At 29.6% G+C, this 9,590-nt stretch overlaps 1 protein-coding gene across 1 annotated transcript; it reads left to right on the top strand.

Annotated features, from left to right (window-relative positions):
* The first annotated feature begins 1,259 nt into the window (after positions 1–1,259).
* Positions 1,260–4,352, top strand: LOC132933518 (uncharacterized). The gene is made up of 5 exons (XM_060999793.1): positions 1,260–1,274; positions 1,354–1,482; positions 1,992–2,119; positions 3,123–3,410; positions 4,121–4,352. The coding sequence occupies exons 1-5, from the start codon at positions 1,260–1,262 to the stop codon at positions 4,350–4,352; spliced, it is 792 nt and encodes a 263-aa protein (XP_060855776.1).
* The last annotated feature ends 5,238 nt before the right edge of the window (positions 4,353–9,590 follow it).

The following is a 9,590-nucleotide window of genomic DNA, read 5'->3' as shown; positions in this document are numbered from 1 at the left end:
TGCATATATCCCTGCACAGTGCATTGCCATTGCCGAATTACATTTTTTTGTGCGTCACTTTTTGTATAGACTAGGTAATAGAAAACGGTATAAAGGCGTGAGGATTTGAAACAGCGTAATTAGGTCTACATATTATTAATTTATAATTATTATAATTTATAAATAATAACAATTTGGTGACTTTAACATACATTTTAATGATAAGAAATCGGAGACATTTAAAACTTTCGTTATGGACACATTCAATAAATTTACATATGATAAACAATCCAGCAGAATCTATAACGAGAGATAACACCACTATATAATATTGATGCAGTATTTTCAAGATATTTGGAAAAAATTACAAACCGTCAAAGGTAGGACATGGTTCGACGGTCACCCACGTCTACCGAATTCGTGACTCTAAGGAGCCGTGTTACAGAAGCAGGCCTGACTGTACCCCGGAGACACGAACAGATCTGACTGATACTGAGACGCCCGATGGGTATCTCGTCCAAACCTATGGGTCAGTATAGGCGTAGTATAATCGTAGCTGTCCACGGAGCGGTATTCAGGTGTTCCCGCTCTACCCTTACCGACGCCCTTGTCCTCCAGGGACGGACCGACTTGGACTCATCCGCCGACGCCGGGGACGGACCTTTGCAGGGCGTTCGATTATCCGCAACCTGTGGACGCGTTCTGTACAGTCTGTCGGCTTTCAACGAAATCCCAGTAGGTGGCTGTGGTTTTGCTAGAAATTATTGGCTTTACAGTAAATATCGGCATCGGTTATAACTTACAGTACTTACTCATAAGTATAAATCATTTAATAGACTAAAAAGATTCATCGTAATGACCACTTTTGAAGTTTTATATCTATCTACAATAATATAATACTGAATACCACGATATTATTTTTAAATTTGAAATGTATAATATAATTGTTGCATTTTATTTGTATGGTTTAAAATGTATTACAAGTCTATAAAGACTTTACGGTCTGTCAGTCATTGGAAAATCTAAAAAAATGTTAATTATTCTAATAATAATATGTTTCAAAGTATTCACGGTGGCGGGCTTTACAAAAAATACAGGTTATTTTGCGGTCGCTATAATGTTTAGCGCATCAATTATTACTTAATAGATTGTTAATCGTTGTGGTTACGTATTGTATTGTTCGTTTGTGATAAAAGTCACACAACAAACCGTTTTGAAATTGTTCCTTATTCGTCGTTCAAATACTTTTTGTTATTAAATTTGTCAAGTAATTGTGTGTGATGACGACAACTATAGTAAGCAACAAACCGTGACAAGATATCTGCTGGTCACTTACGGTTAAGCGTAATTTGTTGTTTTATGTTTCGTTTTTAGAAATTGAAGAACAGTAATAACGGTGACATTGTTAAGAATACCGAACAGGGTACGATATCGTTTCAATTTAAAAACGGGATTTCCGTAGACATCACTCTCGATGGATCGATCAGAGTTGCCAATCAAACGGTATTGTTAAAGATAAAAATATATACCTAAACAGTTAGTGATTATTCTTCTCGTACCTACTTGAAAAACGATATTAAAATGAAACTAAATGTACAATATTTTAATACTTATTAGAGGTGGGTCTAACTGTTCGAAGTTCAAAAAATTGAAAGTCGAACACAGTTTTAAAAAAACTGAACCGAACCGAACTCGAACAAAAAGTTCAAAAATCTAAAATTGAACTCCGAAAAAAAATTCAAACTAGTCAACCGTTTCGAATAGAAAAAATGTTTATATTTCAGTTTGACATAAATCTAAAAATTCAGAATTTAATTAAAAAGCTTGATTTAGATCAGTATTAAACGAAATGTTTGGTTTGAGTTCCACATCACACTAAATTGTTAGGTTCAACATACGACTAAGAAGTTCGGTTCGAGACCATTTAATGTTGAGTTCGGTTCGAGTCCATTAATTAATGTTGGGTTCGACCTACCTCTAATACTTATTCGTTCGGATTCCAACTTTTGAAGGCGAACGCTGTGGCAGCCGTGAATGCAACCGGTAACATATCGGCCGTCATGCACCCTGTTGGTTTTATGTATAAAAAAGACGAAATCGTCCACGTACAGGCGAATGACATTAACTTTGGAAATCACAAGTAAGAGCACCCGTGTTGTAAATTTTATTCTAATGAAAATATTATTTAAGTGCCATAAATATCGATGATATCCAATGGTTTTACGGTTTATTGGACCAAAATATTCCGAAAAACAGAGTTTAATTCATCATTAATGCTTTACTTTTAAAGCGACTTTCACATATTATTTTCCGATTTACATTTCATATAAAATCCATAAAATAGGTACTTAACCTAAATGTTAATATTAGACCTTAAAAAGTAATTTAGCTGAGGTTAAAATAATAATACCTATGTTATAATTCGAATTAGTGGAAAAATCAATTTCTAATCAACCTTGAAAACTTTATATAATATATTAATTGTTTTCGAAATTTCATCTTTATTTATCACTCATTAGTTTGATCTGCATGATAGTCGATGAATGAAACATTAGTGATATGGTTAGTTTGGTATCTGTCATAAGTCAAAATTGTCCACATTCCATACCTATCCATTTAACTATTATCAAATATAATAATTACCATTTACCAATACAATAAAATATGAATTATACATACGAGTATAAGTCTTAACGTGCATAAAATAAAATATACCAAATAACTAACAAGTATTTAATTATAATTTTTGAGTTTATATAGTTAGGTATTATAATATTAATTAAATATATTTAATATAATATAGTAAATTATGAAAAGTAGCTAGGTACCTATAAGAAAATAAAAATACACATTTACAAATATATCAATTTTTATTGATTAAACATTTACTAAACCTACTGTCATAATTTCATTAATTTGTAGTCCACGGGAATTGTTCGTAGAAATATTTTTAAAATTTATTATATACATTTTAAGAAAATCTTAAATATTGTTCAATAACTGAGAGATTCTGCCCTGTAAGTTCGCCGACCCCCATTGAACTTTTTTTTTAGAGAGCTGATAGTTTATAATGCTCTAAAATAAAAAAAACTGACTCACGGACACCTGTGCGATTAACTCTTGTTTTATTACCGTCCGTTGAGGTTGGCAAAAATAAGATCAACGGGAATCCACTTCAAGGCCGTCAAAAGCCCGCTGGTGTACTTGGTGGACGAAGCGGGCGTGAGGACGAACTTCTCGGAGAACTTTATGCGCATGGACAGGGACATCACGTTGGACGTGTTGTATAAGGATTGCCGGCATGGGGCCATGTACGTAAACGTGTGCAACGATTTGCTGTCAGACATCAAGAGCACAGTTCTCGAGACTGGTACGGAATGGAAACTGTACGACGTGTCGGTGGTACAAGAGAACGTTCACGGATTCATCAGGTATATATAGTAAAAATAACAATCGTTTTCCAATTTTCGTTTTGGTTTTGAAACGAAATTTCCATCGACGTCTGAATTATTTTAAATAATCGATTAAAATTAAATTGGTTTAATAATATACTTTTATAAACCAGATAAAGAGGAGAGCAATGAGGTGTAGGAGGAGGCGGGTTCCCAGAGACTACTGATCTGGGGGGGAGTCATACAAAATTGCATTCTGTTGGTCAGCCTGCTAAGATTATATCAAGTTTTTTTATAATTTTATTAGTATTACCTACAAAAATTACAACTTTAGTTCGTTTTATTATTTTTGATTTCTAATTAAAATGTATTTCTTATTTTTGGTGCAGCCTAAATACCTAGGTTGTTACATAGGTAGTTTATGTATATAGGTACTTATTATATTTCTGTATTTCATTTTTTAACGTTGAAATAGTTAATAAAATAAAATATGAGTAAATACCCGGTACTTACCCATCAGTAATAAGTGCGTGGTTAAACAAGTGTGCTTTCGAAAAAAAAATAATGCCATTTAAATGCAATAAAAACGATATCAAGTTTTAAAAACTGCGTTAAAAATATCAAGAAAAAAATATTCTCTTTAGTCTGTAATATTTGTTAATGTTTGTTTGTTTGTAGGTAACATGTAAAACCAAAGTAGAACCAATGTGGGTAACATCGGGAATTGATTGTTTTTTTGTTTAACGTAGGGTGATCAAAGACGGGTGCGAAAAGTTCGAGATCCGGTCCTCGGCGTCCGTCGGCACAATAAATCTGTACTCAGATGCAGTAGACTGCACGGCGTCGCATGGCACCAATCACCATTTATTCGTCAAGAAGAACAAGAGCCGCATCCACTACGAAGTGCGCAACAAGTTCATGGTCCGGTACGGCGGCTATCACACCGGTTTCAACGAGTGCGACGAAGTGTCGTTTTTCTGATGGTCTCGCGATAAACAATAATATTAATTGCGCACACGCGACACGCATAATAATAATAATACATCGTTACGTATATCACTTTTACATCCAAATTCACTAGGCACCTTGCTGAGGTGCTATATTATTATAAATGGGAAATGTGTACGCTGGTGGTAGGTAGGTTTTACTACGAATATAACAATAATATTAATGTTAACAGACGAGTCGTGGCATTTTATAGTATTATCACCTATGTACTTACCTATATACATCAATTATATAATACTGATTATTGATACATGTTTGACGTTTGTAAATCATTGTTATTTATTTATTTTTCGTAAGGTTGGTACGGTGAGGTGTTGGTACGGTAGGTAAGCAAACACGTGGTAAGGTTTTTACTACTACAGACCCGGGTGGTCACCCATCCGAGAGCTATAGTAGCAACGGGCGTTAATAGCTCTCAATCGCATTGCGTGACTATGGTAGCAGCATAGGTTAACCCGCAGCAGGTTAGCTTCGCCAAGCCACGTTTATTATATTTTATTCTAAACGCTATATAAATATTACATACAACTAACAGTAATTTTAACGCTAACTCGATTTTGGTTCTTAGTGTAACTTTAAAACAAATGAACGAAAACACATGACATTTTCACTGAATTTTTATATTAGCATTTTCTATATACCATGACATTTTCAAAATATTTTGACTTATTTTGAGCTGTTAATGGACATTATCAACTGTCAATTTTTTTATTTTTTTTTCTATGAATGTCAATACAATTTTATTTGTTGGGTATAAAAGCTTGAAAATTTAATAGAAGGCTCTTGATAGTATATTGTTAAAATAGCAGTTGAAAAATGTTAAAAAAACATAGGCACAAATGTTTTTATAAGCGTTTAAAGTTCGAATTTTGATACAAAATGTATCAAATTTAAAACTTAATAATTATTTTGTAGTTAAAAATGTATAAAATATTCAAATTTTATATCTCAGGATTGAAAATGTAAAAAAAGGTTCCACGTAAATAGGGTATATTAATATTAATAATGAAAATATTTTGACTTATTTTGAGCTGTTTACGGACATTGTCAGTTCTCAATTTTTTTAGTTTTTTTTTTCTATAAATATCTAACATTTTATTTGTTGGGTAAAAAAAAGCGTGAAAATTTAATATAAAGCTCCTGATATATCGTTCTAATAGCAGTAGAAAAATATTAAAAATACATAAGCACAATTTTTTTTTATAAGCATTTAAAGTTCAAATTTTGGTAAAATTTATCAAATTTAAAAATTAATATATGATTATAAAGTATGTGTAGTTACTAAATTTCTAATCAGTTTTTTATATATATAGGTCCTATATGAAAACTGATTAGAAATTTAGTAACTACACATACCTTTACATAAAAAAGGGTCTTTGTTTTTTCAATTAAATAAAATAAACATTTTAAATACAATTAAAGTTAGGTGACCCATCTTACACACGTTTCCCAATAATATTAATATTTAATGTTATAATAATAAAATATAAAAATTTAATACAAGGCTCCTGCTGTATTGTTACTATGATATTTGAAAAATATTAAAAATCCTTAGTCACAATTTTTATTTATAAGCATTTAAACTTCAAATATTGACAAAATACGGAAAAATCACGAAAATTAGCAAATTATTTTGAGTTGAGAATTCATAAATTTTTTTCTTTTTAAATCTAAGATTTGAAAATGTAATACAAAATTATTCATAAGTTTGTCTACCTTTATCAAAAAAAAAATGTCTACAAGAAAGTCAAATTAAATTTTTATAAGCGTTTGAAATTCATATTTTATATTAAAACAACATTTGATATTCACTCGATTTCTCATGTAACGATTTTCTTATTTTGTTGTAATTAAAAACGTATGACTGTATTTTGAAAATTTTGAAAATTTTATCGAGTATAGAAAATGCTAATTTAAATGACCAGTGAAAATTTCACGTGTATACGTTCTTTGGTTTAAAGTTACACCAAAAACCAAAATCGATTTTGTGGAAAACCGAATTTGCGTAAAAATTCCCGTTTTTTCTTAATTTTTATTTTGTTTTTTCCGGCGCTTTTGGAAACTATTGGAAATTTAACGTCAGCTCTAATAGTCCTTCAACTTCCGTATATAAACATTCAGTAAAATTTTCAAGTATCTACGGTCATTCGTTTTTTGATTACAACAAAATAAGGAAATCGTTACATGAGAAATCGAGTGAATATCAAATGTTGTAAAAATATTAATTTCAAACGGTCATACATATTAATTTTGACATTCTTGTAGATAATTTTTTTTTTTGATAAAGGTAGACAAATTTATGAGGACTCAAAATAATTTGCTAATTTTCGTGATTTTTCCGTATATTATTGTCAATCAAATACTTTATTTCAAGATTTTGCGAATAAAAATGAAATAATAAAACGTATTCAATATTTACCTATTAGTAAAATACTGTTAAAGAACGAATTTTATGTATGAGTGGTGATATATCAAATCAGCTTCAAACTGATTTAGCTTCGGCAGACTTTTTTTCGATTTGTCTTAATGAAAGTACAGATGTAACTTCTCAGGCTCGTTTAGTAGTTTTTGTTCGATTTATTAATGTTAATATTATGAAAGAAGAATTAATAAAATTAATAACAATTTCTACTAAAACAACTGGTCGTGATATTATGGATGAAGTACATAAAGAGTTTATAAATTTAAAAATCAATATTCAAAATATTGTTTCAATAACTTCTGACGGGGTTCCAAATATGGTTGGCTCTTTTTTTATTGACAATGTTTGGATCTACTTATGCGTGTGAGCAGCTTTTTTCTTCAATGAATTTCATTAAGTCAACTGTAAGGAATCGTCTTGGAACAGATTTAAGTGAAGCGTGTGTTCAACTAAAATCAACCAGTTACAGTACAAAAATTGATTCATTAGCCAATAAAATGCAGCAACAAATTTCTCATTAAAAATGCATGTATAAAAATTGTATTTTTTAACGTTTCAATATTTTTTATTTTTTATAAATTAAATTTTTTTACATACTTACGTGTTACTTGTACTTTTGGTATCTAATATATTTAAATTATTTGATAATATAATATTTGACTTGTGTTTTTATCATTCAAACCATAGATGTAGGAATTTTTAAGTTTAAAGAAGGATTATCAAACTAGTTGACACGCAAGGAAAACAAAATCCAACCAACATTTTTATTTGACACGCTGGTACAAAAAGGTTCGCCATCCCTGATATAGGTGATAAAATGTTATTCAAGCTTAAAATATTTGTTTTTATTTGTTATTTCTCAGGAAAATGCGAAGGAAAATGATAGTTATAGTATTAAGTTTCATATCTAATGTCTAAATAATAATGCCTATAGTCATATTTGCTTATAAAACCTTTTCTTTAGTATACTAGGTATATTCATACAACAGGATAAACATAAATCCGAATTTAAAAGTTTAAATAAAATAAATAATAATATAGGACATGGTTCATCTTGCTCCATTGTATTTTTCCCGTCTTACCCCAAATAGTAATATTTTAATTTAACGTATCTATTATTCTTAAAATAAGGATAAACTCTACTAAAGTCACATTAATCGAAACCTGACAAGACTAGCCATTAAACGTTATACAATAGTAACTAAGAATAAACAATTATTTAATAACTTATTCATTATTTGATGTTCGCAAAATGTTACATCGCATATAGCCGTTAAATTCAAAGCAACCGTGCACCGTATCACTTGAATTATTTGTTGATATCAAATAATATTAATATGGTGTGACCAACATCCTACTTTTTTTGTTAAAACATTTTTTCCAAAAACTCAATAGTTTCCGAGATACAACGATGACCCGTTTAGCTCTAGTCCTCGTCTTACCCACGTTTCCCTTATCATAATATTATACATTATAATAAACATAATATATTCCAGACGCGTTGGAGTATGATGCTACCAAGTCATCGGTAAAGTAAAATAATTTCTTATTATTTATATTTTATTTCAATAGACGTAATTTACTCGGTATAACTATTAATTGTCTTTTCTATCATCCAAATCCCTCTTTTGGTACCTAATAATCTGCAGTCGTCCACTATCAGCAATAGATAACGTTTTAATATAGTGACCGTAATATATAGCCACCGTTTTTCATTGAATGTTAATATCAGCATTTACTATAAGCCATGCAATTTTCAAAATATTTTGACTAATGTTGAGCTGTTTATGGCCATATAAAATGTTCGATTATTATTAATTTTTCTTTAAAATTAATATTTTCGACCAGTCAAAAAACATGAAAAGGTAATACAAAGTTCCTCGTAAAATTGTATTAGTGGAAATTAAAAAAAAAAGTTGAGAGTTAATCCACAATATTTTTTATGAGCGTCTAAAAGTTCAAATTTGGAAAAAATTCATAAAATCATGAAAATTCGCAGACAATTTTGAGTTAGAAATTTATAAAAGTTTTTATTTTTATACCTCAGATTTGAAAACTTAATACAAGATTCCTCAAATAGTTGAATATTTTTATCAAAAAAAAATTTCTACTGGAAAGTAAAATAAAATTTTTATGAGAAATTCAAATTTTTACAACACTGGCTATCCTATATGCAATAAAATGCATTTATTCCTATTAACCCTTAAATATGCTAAAATACGTGATATAACATTTTATGTATTTGATTAGATGTCATACAAAACGAACTTATAACTTAGTCCGCAATGTGCATGAATGCTAGAAATTCCAAAAGAAAGAAGAAATATGAAAAAGTCATAAACATCCTATGCCTAATGTTGATACCATAAATGAATTATGATACATAAAATTAAATATTATTAAAAAAGGTTTGATTCTCGAGATGAGAAGATTTCGTTGCTCACTTGAACATAGACCATTTTGCCGTTTTTAATTTACAATAATAATAATATGCATTGTAAAGAATCTGAGAATGTAATGGATTAATGCCTTAAAAAAAAATGTTCATATGCCCTAAAAAATCAAAACAATGCATGTATAAAATGCACTTATTTTTTTTTTTGATTTTAAACAAGTTTTGAACCAATAAATATTTTTTATTAAGTGTAAAAAAAAGTTTTGGAGGACTGCACAATTTAAAATCTTCTTATGACTTTTATTGTGAAAAAAAAAATTATTCTCATCTCGTTTAATTTACTTTGCCACTCATAATATCAATTTTTAAGTCTAACAGACTAGTTCAAAAAATG

The sequence above is a fragment of the Metopolophium dirhodum genome, chromosome 1, assembly GCF_019925205.1.
Source record: "Metopolophium dirhodum isolate CAU chromosome 1, ASM1992520v1, whole genome shotgun sequence".
In the NCBI taxonomy this organism is placed as follows: domain Eukaryota; kingdom Metazoa; phylum Arthropoda; class Insecta; order Hemiptera; family Aphididae; genus Metopolophium; species Metopolophium dirhodum.
This window is presented reverse-complemented; position numbering and strand designations above follow the sequence as displayed.

Bases quoted from the DNA above. Each gene is read 5' to 3' on its own strand.
- LOC132933518 (XM_060999793.1), top strand. The intron at 1,483-1,991 runs GTATTGTTAAAG...CAACTTTTGAAG, and splicing joins TCAGAGTTGCCAATCAAACG to GCGAACGCTGTGGCAGCCGT. The intron at 2,120-3,122 runs GTAAGAGCACCC...CCGTCCGTTGAG, and splicing joins ATTAACTTTGGAAATCACAA to GTTGGCAAAAATAAGATCAA.